At 51.5% G+C, this 15659-nt stretch overlaps 2 protein-coding genes across 2 annotated transcripts in view; one reads left to right on the top strand and one right to left on the bottom strand.

The window, feature by feature from the left end:
* FAM185A (family with sequence similarity 185 member A) overlaps positions 1-8788 on the bottom strand; it is a 65937-nt gene extending 57149 nt beyond the window's left edge. Inside the window, exons 1-2 of the mRNA XM_034766045.1 lie at positions 8016-8788; positions 4711-4820 (exon numbers count right to left, since the gene is read on the bottom strand). Of these exons, the coding sequence (XP_034621936.1) occupies positions 4711-4820; positions 8016-8466 (561 nt within the window). The 5' untranslated portion in view covers positions 8467-8788. The remainder of the gene's footprint in view (positions 1-4710; positions 4821-8015) is intronic.
* Positions 8789-9038: 250 nt separating this feature from the next.
* The window catches only part of CCDC146 (coiled-coil domain containing 146), a 122704-nt gene continuing 116083 nt past the window's right edge, over positions 9039-15659 (top strand). The window contains exon 1 of the mRNA XM_034765982.1: positions 9039-9158. The gene's annotated coding sequence lies outside the window, so the exon portion shown is untranslated. The remainder of the gene's footprint in view (positions 9159-15659) is intronic.

Raw genomic sequence — 15659 nt, 5'->3', positions numbered from 1 at the left:
CTCACGAAAGCTTATGCCCAAATAAATCTGTTAGTCTTTAAGGTGCCACAAGATTTCCATAATGCACAGTCAAGCACTTCTTGATTCCATCCAGTAGAGGGCAATAGACCATGGATGCAAAGTCCCATGTAAGTCAAGAGAACACTATGCAGGAATAAAGCTCAGGCTCTGCAGATCATTTTGCAGGGGTCTTAGAATGTAATTTAAACTTCAATTACTTGTAGACTATGCACTTCTAAGGAGTTAAGATCGCTTTATCACTCTTCTAATCATCTTTCTTCCCACTGCTATTACAGGACATTTTCTAAACCAGCAGCATAAATACACTAGACATACATAACTTTGTAAGTTTTTTCTAATCACCAGAATACTACTTAAAAAAATTGGCTAAAGCTGTCACAATTTGTGGTTTGACTAAGTAATGAGATGTTGTAATTTTACTAGTATCATAAGCTCTGATCCTGCATATGCTTACATAAGTAATTTTACCCACATGAGTAGCCCCACAGACTTTAGTGTTTGCATGAGTGTGCCCATGTTGACACATGGTAGTGCAAGAGTAAATGCAACTAGTGCAAAGTTTTTTTTAAAAAAGGAAAGCCATATACAAATGTTTCAGATAAACAGAGGTTTTAGTACAAGAAAGAAACCTTGTAGTCTAAAAATGTCTAATGACATTTCATTTTAGTAAATGTTTGCATACAGTACCGTGATTTCTTCTTATGTTATTACTAAATTAACTCTTTAAAAAAAAAAAAAAGTAAAAAAAATTCCAGGTCAAGTTCTCTCCCCCACTGTGGCCCATCTGTGCTACAGTGGTATGAAGGAGCCAGATCTCCCCAGTTGAAGGTTCTTCCAGTGAGGTCCTGGCACAGGGGACATTCCAGGAGTATGTCCAGAGGGGAGGGATCCTGTGTTATACTCCAGTGATTGTCATCTGGCCTCTGGGGGAGATGGCAAGGGGAGTTCAGTCAGCCGGTACAGATTAGAGAAATCCCAAGGCTACTCTAAACTATGATGGGGCAAGGGTGAAAATGGCCTCAGGATCAGGGAATTTCAACGGGCTTTTTGAAGCCGTCTCTCCATTGCACCCCGTAGATGCAAGATACAACAGAGATTCTGGCCCTTAATCACTTGCGGTTACTAGAAAAAGTATGACTAAATCTTACATATGTACCCCTTCTCCCAAGTGGAGATGGCAGTAACAGGAGCCGATTTCAATATAAAAGGGTTCCTCTTAACAATACAAAAGAGAACGAGCTCAAGCCCCTAACCAGAAATCTGGGAAATCCTAACACCATCCCTGGGCACCTCTAAGAGGCAATACTTCCCCACTCGCAAGCACCAAGTCTGTATATAGCAAAAGAGAACTTTTATTAAATGGGAAAGGGAACCAAGCATTAATTTGGGAAAACATCAAAACCACCTTCAAAAGCATGCGACCATAAACAAACCGACCCCACAGTGCATTGGGTAAGTGTCCTTTGCCTCAGTTTCCTACCTTGTGGTGTGAAAGTGTGACAAACAAATGTCTCTTTAACACATTACTCCCCTCTCCCTCCGCTGCACCCCACTCACAATTGGCTGTCATTAGCTAGTGAAGACCCAGAGTTCAGAGATGTGTTCACAGGGCTCATCTCCCACCCCAGGGACTGGGGGAGGGGCATCGAGTAATGCCTCTGCAACTCGCTAGCAGTTACAACTGTTTCTTTGCTGCCGCTGCCATTGTCTGCCACCACAACCACTGGCCACCATCTCTCTGCCATCACTGGCCACTACTGCTTCTCTGCCACTGCCATGGCTACTGCTGCTTCTCTGCCATCACTGGTCACTGCTCCCACGACATAACGTTCTGAGGTTTTGTCACTTAACCCAGCTCTCAGTGACTTCAGCAGGTAGCGGTGACCCTCACAGCCAATGCAGTTTCTGCGACATCTTTCACTGTCCCCATACAACATCTAAGGCTATGTCTACACTACCACAGTAAGTCGACCTACACTATGCAACTCCAGCTATGTGAATAACGTAGCTGGAGTCGACATACCTTAGGTTGAGTTACCGCAGGGTCTACACCGTGGGGGTTTGATGGGAGAAACTCTCCCGTCGACGTACCTTACTCTTTTTGTCAGGGGTAGAGTACAGATGTCGACTGGAGAGCGATCCTGCTGTTGATTTGGTGGGTCTTCACTTGACCCCCTAAATCGACCACCAGTGGATCGATCTCAGAGCATGGATCCAGGCTGTAGTGTAGACCTGTCCTCAAGCTTAGCTCCTAGACCTGACAGCTTTAGGAATCACCAACCAGAAACAAGAACTCTCTATTGAGTCTAATCAGCTCTGTCATTAGCACTCTTTGAGCAGCATCCACAGCATCGAGTAGGAACATCTGTCCCCATCCACTCTCTTCTTCACTGGAATTTGGCATCCCTACCCTCTGCTTAGCGAGTGAGGTTCAGTTTAGGAGAAACCCTCAATCAGGGCATGCTAAGGATAATTCTGCTGCCCTTTACTCATACAATAAGGATTACAACATTTCATTACCCCTGCATTCAAATAAGTGATTTGTATCCCAAGACCAACCAAACTTGATCATTCTGGCAAAGCAGTTCCATCATGCTGCGCACTTAGGCAGAGTAGGCATGTCTACGCAAACACAGTCTGCTCCTAAAGTCTTTTCCCCCAATGCATTACTAGATACCAAGGGAGAGCTCATTCAGATCCTGCTTCATATATTATTTAGTGCTTTATAGTTTTCCTATGTTCTAGTAAACTGAAATGTTTGTTTTAGACCAGGGGTCGGCAACCTTTCAGAAGTGGTGCGCCAAGTCTTCATTTATTCACTCTAATTTAAGGTTTTGCGTGCCAGTAATACATGTTAACGTTTTTAGAAGGTCTCTTTCTAGAAGACTATAATATATAACTAAACTATTGTTGTATGTAAAGTAAATAAGGTTTTTAAAATGTTTAAGAAGCTTCATTTAAAATTAAATTAAAATGCAGAGCCCCCCGGACCAGTGGCCGGGACCCGGGCAGTGTGAGTGCCACTGAAAATCAGCTCGCATGCCACCTTTGGCACGCGTGCCATAGGTTGCCTACCCCTGTTTTAGACATATACTGCCTCTCACACTTGGGAGAAGCTCCCTGTAAACATCCACAAAACTAACTCATTAACCTTCTTTTAAACTCTCCTTTTCCATGATGCCTACAGAAATCTTCACAACTGTTAGGCTGCTGGCATGCTGAAACTATTGCCTATCATGCTGACCAATACTGCTGTGTTGTTTCCGTGTAGTTCCCTCTCTGTCTGTCTGCACCCATCTGTTGTCTCTTGTCTTATAGCAAGGATTGGCAACCTTTGGCATGCAGCCCGCCAGGGTAAGCCCCCTGGCGGGCCGGGCCAGTTTGTTTACCTGCCACGTCCGTAGGTTCGGCAGATCGTGGCTCCCACTGGCCACGGTTTGCCGCTCCAGGCCAATGGGGGCGGCAGGAAGCGGCAGCCAGCACATCCCTCGGCCCGCGCTGCTTCCCGCAGCCCCCATTGGCCTGGGATGGGAGCCACGATCGGCCGAACCTGCGGACGCAGCAGGTAAGCAAAGTGGCCCAGCCCACCAGGGTGCTTACCCTGGCGAGCCGCGTGCCAAAGGTTGCCGACCCCTATCTTATAGTTAGATTGTAAGCTCTTTGGGGCAGGGTCTTCTCTTTTTTTCTGTGTTTGTATAGCACCTAGCACAATGGGGTTCTGGTCCAGTATTGATAGTGCAGAATCTGGAGGGGAAATGGAACATGGCTTATAAAAGGCTTGGTCAGTGTAGGACCTGATCCCGTTTGAAGTTGATGACAAATCTCCCATTAAGGGCCTGGCTGTCTATCACTGAAGTTAAAGTAACTCTCTTTTTTGCATTTTTGGTTACCAAAAATACGTAGAAGTGAATGTGTTTGAAAACACATTCTGGGACCAATTCTCCCTTGAATTACATTAATTTTAATACTAGTATAATTCAATTGATTTAAGTGAAATTAATCCTGATTTACATCAGAGTTGGACCCACTGTGAGTATTTCCACAAAAGCATATTGTGCAGAGAGTTCTGAAGTCTTCGGGGTAAAAAGGGGTCATGTCAACACAATATATGGTATTTAATGGTAATATTAATGTCAGCAATTTAGCTGGAAAGTTATATACAAATCTATGGCTGAAAACTCATCCAGAGGGCATGTGATGAACCGAATTAACTTGAGAAGTCAAGAGAAATAGCATGGTCTCAACAACAAAAACCAAGGATCCAAAAGAAAACTCTTCTTGTTACTAAATTAAACAAAAACATCATAGGCTGATCTTCGGTGGTACCAAGCTCCTCCTGGAAGATGCTGCATACCTTTAACTCACAATGGGCTTTAGCCTTCACTCCCTGAAGTCAAGGCCAATTTTGCCATTGACTTTAGTGAGAACAGATTTTGGCCTACTGGCTTCAATTGTTGTTGAGGGCGCTCAGCACTTCATTGTCTCAAGCCATCTATGATTATTAACTTGCACATTGTAATCCGTGCACTAAAAAACAATGAAATCAGCTATTGTATTATCTGCAAGTGTTCCTGCATGTGCACTACATACTATACCTTCAAGACTAGATTCTGGCCTTATAATACTGTATTCCATAATACACAGTTGCTTTTAAAATAATGAGTACAGAGGAAGAAGAGCTCTTTGTACCTTTATTGACTGTAAGATGCTAGTCCCCATCTCAGTTTCTATTCTGCAGCTATCACAGTCTATTTTCTGAATCTTCACACAGCCAGTCCCTGATGTCTTGATATCCAAATCTAGAATAGTGAAAGCAAAAATGGGGCTCTCTTAGTGCTAAAAAAGAAACAAATAACAGTTCTAAAACACTGTAATATCTAGTCTCAATCTATAGTAATTACACGTAGAAGAAAAACAGAGAAGCCACTGAAAATACTCTACAACCACATTCTCTTCCAAAGCTCGGTCATCTTTTATTTCACTGTTGGCCTAGTGTTATTTTACAACATGATTTTCCTTGATAAACTGATAATACTGCAAGCCTAAATACCTTCCAACTCCTGAAATTGTTAAGAGAGGCAGTGTAGCCAATAGAGGATTATAGGCTCCTGGAGAAAAGGGAATAATCCACAGAGCATGCCTCCATCTGAAATTTTCAATCATCTCAAAATATGCCATTCCTATGATCTCAAAAGTACACTTCAGAATTGAGATAACAAATATTGTCTATATATACAGTGTGCGTACGTGCTTCTACAGGGGCGGCAGAAGGGGCACAGAGAAATCAGTACATTGACTAACGTACTGCAGAGTAAGTATAGGGAGAAGGTATGAGCCTATGAAAAAGAGGTTTACATATATCTGTACATATTGTTTAACAGGCATTTATGGTACTTATTTCAGTAGTATGAGTGCCTCAAACATTTATGAATTTAGCCAAATAACAACCCTTGGGCCTAGCTGAAATTTGGGGTTCATCTCTGGTGCAAAGCAGTTAAGGAGTAATTTAGCTATTGGCCCAAGCCTGGTTAGCAACTACCAACATTTGGTGGCAGTACCATAGGCACTGGTATTAGGGGTGCAGGGGGGGTGCTGCAGCACCTACCAGGTTTTACATGGGGCTCCGCTCCTGGCCCTGCATGCTGGGTCCTGGCCCCATGCCCGGAGGTCCTGGCCACCGGCCCTACACCTCTGCTTCTGGCCCTGCACGCGGCTGTTGGTCCCATGCCTGAGGGTCTGGTCACTGGCCCCCCGCCTCCACTTCTGGTCCCCCACACGGCCGCCAGCCCCACACCTCCTTTTCTGGCCCCCCACGTGGCCACCAGCCCCGCACCTCCGCTTCTGGTCAGTCCCGGGTTTACAATGGCGCCAGTGGTGCCATGAAGCCGGGCCCATGCTCAGAAGGGGCCCCCGCCTACTCCGCTTGCACTGCTCCCTGAGACCCCACCAATCTGCTGGCTCCCCCCAAGTCCCCCACCACTTGCTACCCTCTGCCCCCTGGCCCCACCCGCTGACCCCACCCACTGGCTCCTCTCTGCCCCCTGGCCAGACCCCAGTGCACCTCCAGCTCCGGGCAGTCTCTGCTTCCCACCACCTGTGGAGCCCCGCCAGTCTCCCCGGAGCTGAGCCGCCTGGGACTGGTGCAGAAGCCTGGCCAGTCTCAGCCAGGTGTACGTGGGGGAAAAGTGTGGAGGGCTTGGCTAGGCCCCTCCAGGCAAGTGGGTCCTGAGGACGCCCAGCCGGGGCAGGTCCTGGCCTGGCTGATCGCACCACTCCCAAGGGGCCGGAGCGATTCCCGACCCTGGGACCAGCTCTGGCTGCACTGCCAGCTCAGCCCAGCAGACACAGTCACCTCCCAGCAGGGCCGGTGAGTGCAGCTGGGAGGCAGGGTGTGGGGGAGGGAGTCTCTGGGGAGTCTGGGGGCGGGAGCTGAGATGTGAAAGGGCGGGGAAGATCTCTTTGTGTTGGGGCACAAGGGAGTGGGGGTTATGTGTGGGGTGCTGGGCAGTTATGGTGGGGCTGTGGGCAGGGGTGGTGTTGTGCAGGGTGCTGTGCATTTGTGGCAGGGTCTGGGGAGGGCGCTGGGCGTAGTGGGTCCAGGGGTCTCTGGCCATAGGGAGTCGGGGGTGTTTGTGTTGGGCGAGGGGGGCTGTGTGGCAGGGCATGGGCCCACCCCCAAGGGAAGGGGCATGCTGGCAGCACAGCGGATTGATTGAGTGTGTATCTGGCATCTGCCGGTTTGTAAATAGTGCCCTCGCACTGGGCTGGGCAGAGCGGGGCCGCCCTTGCCATGCCATTCCTTCCCCATTGCCCCTGGCTGGCCCCTCACTCTGGGGACCTCCCCCTCCTCCGTGCCATGCTCCATTGCTTCCATGGGGGCTCACAAATGTTTGGAGCTGGGCCCACAGAAGGTTAATCTGGCCCTGCTTCTGGTCCCCCATTGTGGCCGCTCGCCCCGCACCTCCGTTGGCCCTGCATGTGGCTGCCAGCCCCACCCCCAGCTGTGACCACAGAATTGGCCCCCTTATCCCTGTCCAGGTCCCCCCTTCCCAGAGACACGGCCCTGCTCCCGGCCCCAGCTCTGGGGGAAGGGGGGCAGACTGGGGGTAAGGGATCTGGCTTTCAGCACCACTGCTATTAAAAATGTTCCAGCGCCACTGGGCAATACAGTTGGGCTGTTTGTAGGATTTGTACTCACAGCACTGTCTGGATTCAGAGGGAGTTTCTTACTGTTAAGGGATGACATAGGAATTGTACTGGAAAAGAAGAGGCCTCTCCTGGCATCCCGGTCTCTATGACTGCAAACACTATTGTCTTCCAGTTTTTGTAACCGGTAAGATGAGATACCCAAAAGAACACAAGCTAGTAGAGCTCGTGACTCTGACTCAATTGGAGGTTGTGTTGGAGGATTGGCTGCATGTAACAAATCCGGTGGGAAAAATCTGTGAACTGCAAGTGTGCACAGCCAACTGTCAGTATCACCAGTTCAACTGGAAAACAATATCAACGCCCGATGAGGTGCTGCCAACTCTCATAATACCTGGTGTTTTTCTTACAGCTTCAGCCGCTGGAATCAAAAGATGGCATGTAGATCTCAGCTTTCATTCAAATAAAAAAGTACATTTCTAGCCCCTGTGGTTGCATAGAAAAGTTTGAAAATATGAAGTCAGCGTACCCTAAAGCCTCTCTTCCAACCCTAATCATCTATGATTCTATAACTCTATGAAACCAACAGGAAAAGAAAAGGAACAGTTTAAAAAAAAGTTTCATGATTTTGTGGAGGGAGGGCCTGAGGTTGGCACTATTGCAACAGCATTGTCAGTCTTACAAAAAGGGATGGCAGGAGAGGCCTGAGCCCAGGGACAAGGGGGACCCAGGAACAGGCCCAGGTGCATATCTCAGTGTGTGGGAGAACAGGGATTGGACACACAGGGCGCATACTCAAACCTCACCTACACAGAATACTACATCTGAACCAGCTACACCTCACATACCAAACTTCATGGGTGTCTTCACAACAACAGCGGCCTTGCTGTCCATGTGGTCCGAGACAATCATCATCTCCTTCAGCGCCTCGTCGTACTTCACCTGTAGGCGATCCAGATCCACACCCTGGGGGAGGCTGCTGTCCACCCCGCTGACAGTGACCAGCGCTCTGTCCGCGTCCGGGTAGCGGAGCGGGTCCAGGGGGCGCACGGTAACGTGGCAGGGCAGCCGCACTTTCAGCTGGCCGAACGGGCTGACAATCAGCGTCCACTCCTTGAGGGGCTTATTGCCCCTCTTCCTGCCCTCCTCGGGGCCCGCCGGGCTCGTCACGAACAGGGCAGAGCGTGACCAGCTGCCGGCACTCGTCCCTCGCCAGGGGCCGCCGCTGCTCAACAGCCCCCGCCGGACCCCGGCCACCCTGACTCCCAGGTGCCACCAGCCCGGGCAGGGGGGCCGCATATTGCCCAGCTTTGATCCCGGCGCCTGCTGGAGCGCCTTCCTCCGCGCGGGGTGCGGCTTGTGGGAACCGGGCACCGCGGGCGAGGGTGGGGTCTGCCCCCCACCGGGCACCACAGGGACGGGTTATGGGGCCCGCCCTGCCCGAGGGCTGGGGCGCACAGCTCATAGGAGGGGACCCCCCTGCAGCTCCCTCACATAACTCGCAGCGGGGGGAGGGGGTGGCGAACAGGGAACAAGTCACTTGCCAGAGTCTAGGCTGGCAACTTGGTGGGTGCCGCCGCCAGGCGCTCCCCACCCCCACGAGCCCAGGTGGCTGCTGGGAGTTGTAGTTCTGAGCCACAGCAACTTCATAGAGAAAGGCCGCAGGATGAACTACAAATCCCAACGGGCTACATCCTGACCCCTCAGCGGCCCCTTAGTCCTCTGGCCACGAGCCACGGGAGAGGGTGGGGTCTTTCCTGTTCTGCTCCTATTGGACAGGGGCGGAGACGTTGCCACCAATCAGAAGTGAGGGGGAAAGAGGGTAGCGAGGCGGTGCGGCGGATGGGGGGGAGTTGGCTGTGTCTCCATGACAACCCGAGACGCTCTGGGGCTGGTAAACATGCGGCTCGAGGCTGCCAGGCAGCTGCTAGGGGGACCTGCAGGGAACAAAACGCCCCGGAGGAGGAACCTGACTGGGTAGGAAACACCAGGTAAGAGGGGCCCCGGGAAGCACAGACGCCTCAGTGCAGCGGCTGTGGCTGGTTCCTTGAGAGGGAGAGACGCTGGCTTAAAGGAAGAGGGGGCTGGGGTGCTAAAGGGTGGGGGAGCCGTGAGGTATTTGGGGGAGGGGATCGCACTCTGCAGGGTGTGGGGCACACGTGGAGGGGTCCAGGCTGCAGAGGGGAAGCACACCCTGGCAGTGTGGTGAGAGGCATGGGGTGGGCACCCTGGGTAGCTCGGTGAGGGGAGGGCCTGCTCCAGGCACCAGCGAAGGACGCAGGTGCCTGGGGCGGTCAATAGAAAGGGGCGGCACTCCGTCCATTGTTGCAGCGGCACATCTGGCGGCAGGTCCTTCAGTCCCTCGCTTCCTCCTCGGCGGCTCTTCAGCAGCAGCTCAATCGGATTTATCTTTCTTTCTTTTTTTTCCTCTTTGCCACTTGGGGCGGCAAAAAAGCTGGAGCCGGCCCGGGTGAGGGACATGCAAAGGGCACGAATTTCCTGAGGTGGGGCACCATGGGTGGTGTTACACGCCAAGGTGTTGGCGGTGATGTAACGCTGACAGACCCCGGTTGTTGGTGGCGGGCTCGAACCTGGAACTTAAATCATAAGCCTCTACTGCTTTAGCTAAAAGCTAAGTGGCTGGTAGCAGACTCATTTTGATTTCTTTCTCTAAGTGGTCTCGGTGCCACTAGATGGGACAGAACACCACACCCAGAAGGTGTGCAGGTTACATACTTCCGCTACCTGAGGAAACGCATCCCAAGCTTCAGAGACTTCCCAGTTAGAATCCGGATGAGCCCCCACGTGTAACGTCTACAGACCCCCGGTTGTCGGCGGGTGGGATTGAACCTGGTGTCTCCGGAGCTTAAAGCATGAGCCTCTACTGCATGAGCTAAAAGCCAACTGGCTGATACCTAAGGCTGTAGAGCAGACTCATTTTATCTCTCTAAGTTGTCTCGATGCCACTAGATGGGACAGAACACCACACTCAGAAGGTGTGTGGGTTACAGTGACACCTAGTGGTCAGAGCAGGAATCTGTCCTAGTGGCCATAGCGGAATCAGAGGGCAGAGCTGGAGTTGCGTTGGGGAGACAAGCCATCAGGCAGCCAGGAGCAGAGGCACATTTGACTTCTATTTTGGGGGAGTAAGGGGCTTAATACTATTAATAATAGGTATAGGTGTAACTTCTGGATTTACCAATTGTTAGTGATACTTAAATTCATAGGCGATCCCTCGAGGTCGAGGATGATCTCTTTCACAGGTTTATTTTTCACGGGTGACTGAGGAGTCAGATTCTTGAGCCACAGGCTCGTTAGCAGACATTGCAGGTGGTGTTAGAAGACAGGGTTGGGCCACGATTGCTGCATAACAGTTGTCTTTCCTTTCTTTTCTGGCATTTTTCTGCGACCAGGGCAAGGCAGTTTTCCTCAAAAGTGGACATTCCCTCTCTGACAAGTCTTTGCCCATTATCCCTATCCTGGGCTGCTGTCTCCCAGTGTGTGGTGTTGATGCCACATCTCTTTATGTTTAACTTGAGGGTTTCTTTAAAGCATTTCTTTTGGCCTCCCCATTTCCTTTCTCCTTTGGTGAGTTGAGCGTACAGCAGTTGTTTTGGTAAGCGTATATCAGGCACACGCACACAGTGCCTGCTCCACCTCAGCTGGTGTTGGATAATCAGGGCCTCAACACTGAAGATGTTAGCCTCTGTGAGGACACTGACATTAGTGCAATGATCTTCCCACTTTACGTTGAGTATCTTCCGAAGAAAGTGCTGGTGCTGGCGTTCCAGGTTTTTCAGGTGTTTTCTGTAGGTCACTCAAGTCTCATAGCCATAGAGGAGAGTTGGGATTACCACCACTTTATATACAAAGTCTAGTGTTCTAATGTTGTGATTGTTGAACACCCGGTGAGACAGTCTACCAAAGGCTACCATTAAGGCAAACTAGGTGGTTGCCTGGGGTGCCAAGATTTGGGGGTGCCAAAAAGCGGTGCCCCCAATTTTTTTTTACAGCGTTCCTGGGCTGGGCTGCCGGCGGCACACTGACACGTGCGGCTCAGACTCCCTCTCCCAGCGCAGCGGCCGCTCCATGCAATTATTGTCATTGCCGGCGGGGGCGGTGTGCTCGGGGAGGAGGCATAGCAGAGGTGAGCTGGGGCGGGGGGAGCCCTGCGGCAGCTCTCCCCCCACCCCCACCTCTCCCTTCCCCCGTGCGGCAGCTCCCCACCCCAGCTCACCTCTGCTACGCCCCCTCCCCGAGCACACGGTCGCCGCTCCACTTCTCCCGCCTCCCAGGCTTGCGGCGCCAATCAGCTGTTTGGCACCGCAAGCCTGGGTGGGAAGGAGAATTAGAGCGGGGGTGGCATGCTCGGGGAGGAGGCGGAGCAGAGGTGAGCGGGGTGGGGAGCTGCTGCGGAGGAGCGCCTCAGGGCAGGCGGGGGAGCTGCCATGGGGGGGGCGCTTCAGGGCGGGGTGGGGCGGGGCGCGAAACTTCCTTGCACCGGCCCTGGGCACAGTGAATTCTGTGCTAAATCTTGACTTCTATGTCTGCCCTTTTTAAAAGATGGCTGCCAAGATAGGCAAAGTCAATCCAACATTGGATGCCACTGCCCTGTGGTAGATGGTCTTGGGTTAATGTTTTCATAGCTGCTAAGAAAATGGAGAAAAGGGTGGGTGCCAGTACACAACCTTGTTTTACGCCAGTTTGGATGACAAAGGGCTCAGAGGTAGAGCCACTGCACAGGGTGGTGGCAGTCATCTGGGCATGGAGGAGGCTTACAATGGTGATACATTTGTTTGGGCAGCCAAACTTTGGCATGATTTTCCACAGAGCCTCATGGTTGGCAGAGTCAAAGGCTTTAGTTAGATTGATAAAGGTCATATACAGCTTCTGGTGTTGTTCACATTTTTCCTGGATCTGCATCGCTGCGAAAATCATATTGGTTGTGCCTCGTGATGGTCTGAAGCCACACTGGGACTCTTTAAGTACTTCCTCTGCAAGAGGGAGCAGGCGATTCAGTAAGATTCTAGCAAGAATATTCCCAGCAATAGGGCAATGCCTCCATAGTTGCTGCAGTCAGCCCTGTCTCCTTTTTTGAAAATGGTGATGTTAGCATTACGTAATTCAGCAGGGATTTCTTCAGTGCGCCAGATTTTGAGGAGCAGCAAGTGAAGCTTGCTAGTCAGTGTTTCTCCCCCCCCCCACATTCAGTATTTCAGCTGGTATGCCATCAGGACCTGGTGCTTTATTGTTCATTTATTTAATTGCTTTGCAGACCTCCTCAGGTGTTGGGGGTGGTTGGCAAGAGTTTCCCAAATTGGGTGCTGAGGGATGGAGTCAATGGGTTTCATCAGTCACTGTCGAGTCTCGATTTAGAAACTTTTGGTAGTGTTCCTTCCAGCACTCTTTGATGGATTCGTTATCTTTAAGATGAGTACTTCCATCTTCGGATCTCAGAGGCATGAGGCCACATGAGCTTGGTCTGTATAGGGTCTTTGTCTCACAAAAAAAGCTCCGCATATCATGTCTGTCAGTGAACGTTTGGATTTCTTTTGCTTTGTCCTCCCACCATTTGTTTTTGATTTCTCAGATCCTTTTTTGAGCTTCCGCTTTTAGCTGATGGAAAAAGCTCTGCTTCTGACTGGATAGTGGTTGGTTTTGCCAGTCGCAGAAAGCTTTTCTTTTCTGGTCCAAAAGGATTGTAATCGCAGTAGCGTTGTTGTCAAACCAGTCCTGATGATGGCAGGTAGCAAGGCCAATGGATTCCTTGCAAACCTCATGGATGGTCTGTTTTAGGGCTTCCCAGTCTTCTTTGACACTTATGTTGTCATTTCCAGGTGTGCATATGGCCAGTTTTTCACTGAGAAGTGTTTGGAAGTTCTCTTGGTATACTGAGGATTGTAGTCTTTGGATGTTGTATTGCCGTTTGTGTGATTTGGTTGCTTTCTATGTTTCGGTGCAATCCTGATGTACATGACTTACTATGCTAAACAGAACCGAGCCCTTTCATGTAACTATGAATCATGTCTCCCTGGTTTTAGAGCTACATAAACATGCAATGCACACATCAAACAAATCCATCGCTATCGCCTGTCGCCTTTGCCCATCTGCCCAAGCACATTCCACTTTCGTTTAACCTTCCCCGTTCACTCTGTCAGTCACCAGGGCTTGACACAGTCAGTGCTGCACTCTGCACAGGTGCTTGGGAAACAGCTCAGATATTATGTTCATTTGCTACAATGTTACCGGTGCTGATTAGAATGCACCCCTATGTCTAGATACCTGTGTTTCTGGGACAAGTCTCATATTTTATAGGCTAGTAAAATTGAAATGGTCCCAGGCTGGAGCTCTGCTGTGAGGGTCAGGAGCTGTTCTCCTCCCCTCCCCTTAGGTAGCCCACGTGCGGAAATGAACCTGGATGCACAGAGTACCTGGCATCACTACTCGCCAACCGAACATTCCTTCACACCCCCCCAAAGGGTTGCGGGGGAGTTAATTGAACTGGTGCAAGATTGTGTGTTGACAAGGAACTAGTCTCTAGAAGAAACTTATTCAAACGGACCATTTCCATCAGGAAGACGTGCATGGTACACATACGTGCTATAACTAAGGCTGCGAGTCTGTCACAGAGGTCACAGAAGTGACGGATTCCATGACTTTCTGGGACCTCCATGACTTCTGCAGCTGCAGCGGTGGAAGCAGTGGAGCAGTGGCAGTGGGGCCCCAGACCGCCCACTGGCCTGGAGGAGCAGTGGCGGCGGCCTGGAGGAGCAGTGGCAGCGGGATCCCGGGCCGCCTCCCGGCCCAGAGTGATAGCTGCTGGGCCACGGGCTGCCCCCTGCCCAGAGCAGCAGTGGCAGCAGCAGGCCCCTGGCTGCCCCTCACGCACAGGAGCAGTAGTGGCGGCAGGGCCTCAGGCCACTTCCCACCCCTGGGAGCAGCAGCGTCCGCTAGAGCACACCCCTCCCCACCCTCCCCCAAGCACCTAAGATTTAGTAATGGGTATTCTTAGTAAAAGTCATGGGCAGGTTACTGGCCATGACTTTTTGGTTATTGCCAGTGATCTGTCCATGACTTTTACTAAAAATACCAGTGATTAAATCGTAGCCTTAGCTATAACACCTATTACGAGAGCACCAGCTATGATCCCAGTTGTGAACCACATAGGCACTGACTCCATAGGTGCTCTGGGGCTCTAGGACCCACGGAAAAAAAATAGTGGGTGTTCAGCACCCACTGGCAGCCCCGCAGATCAGCCCCTCCCCCTCCCCCCAGCCCTCCTGCCCATGTACCTTGCCAATCAGTTCCCCCCCTCCCCCAGTGCCTCCTGCCCATCACAATCAGCAGTTCAGTGGCATGCAGGATGTGCTGGGGGGAGGGGGAAGAGCGCGGGCAGGAAGCAGCAGGGGAAGGGGCGAGATTGGGAAGAGGTAAGCTCCGGGCAAGGGATGGAGTGGGGTTGGGGCCTGGGGTGGAGCAGGGGGTCGAGCACTCCCCGGGAGGTTGGCACCTCTGCTTACTCATACTGGTGAGTAGTTAGTTACTTGCATGAGTAGTCCCATTTAAGTCCATTGGATTGCTTGCGTGGTAACTGCTTATCATTATGAGTAAATGGTTCCACCGTCTGGCTCTGTGTTCTCAATTTATGCAAATATAAGTTAACTTGAATGCATAATTGTTAAACAAGCTTAAGTTAGTAAAAGAGGACACCTCTTTAGTGTGCTACTTCAGTACTAAAAATTTACAATGTGGTATTACTCTGGCAAAGAATCTGTGTTCCTACTACTATGAGACAACAAGTGCAGAGAAGAGCAATTGTAGTGCTTTCTGTATCTTTCATGTGTAAAGTTGAAAAGCTGAACTCGAGGAGTCTTTGAACGCTAAGACTGGATGATTGGCAGTTATTAATAATTCAATAAAATGTGTTTCTCAACCAGGGGCAGCTCTAGGCACCAGCAAAGCAAGCATGTGCTTGGGGCAGCCCATTTGCAGGGGCGGCAGGGATCCAACATGGGAGCTGAGAACCAACAGGGGGCCCTGGGAGCTGTAGTTCCTTGGTTAGCTCCCTGCCTATAGTAGGGTTACCATATTTTGTGCCTCCAAAAGGAGGACACTCCATGGGGCCCTGGCCCCGCCCCCAGCCCCGCCCCTCCCCCGCCCCAACTCCGCCCCCTCCCCAAAGTCTCCGCCCCCTCCCCTGCTTCCCGCGAACATTTAATTCGCGGGAAGCCTGGGCAGGTAAGGGGGTGTGTGGGGGGAGGAGGTGCGGCCCAGGCTGGCCCCCCCGGCGGCTCCAGCCTGGGTCGGCTCGGGCCCTGGGGTGCCGGCCCTGGCCCCCGGCCGACCACCCCCGGCCCGCCCAGCACTGCCGGCCGGCCCCCGGCGGCCCAGCGCACCCCCCGGATCCCGGCCCCGGCGGCCCAGCGCACCCCCCCGGCGGCCCGGCTCCCGGCCCGACCCCCCGGCTCCCGGCCCCGTACTTACTTCTACGA

Source organism: Trachemys scripta, chromosome 1 (assembly GCF_013100865.1).
Source record: "Trachemys scripta elegans isolate TJP31775 chromosome 1, CAS_Tse_1.0, whole genome shotgun sequence".
Taxonomy (NCBI): Eukaryota; Metazoa; Chordata; order Testudines; family Emydidae; genus Trachemys; species Trachemys scripta.
This window is presented reverse-complemented; position numbering and strand designations above follow the sequence as displayed.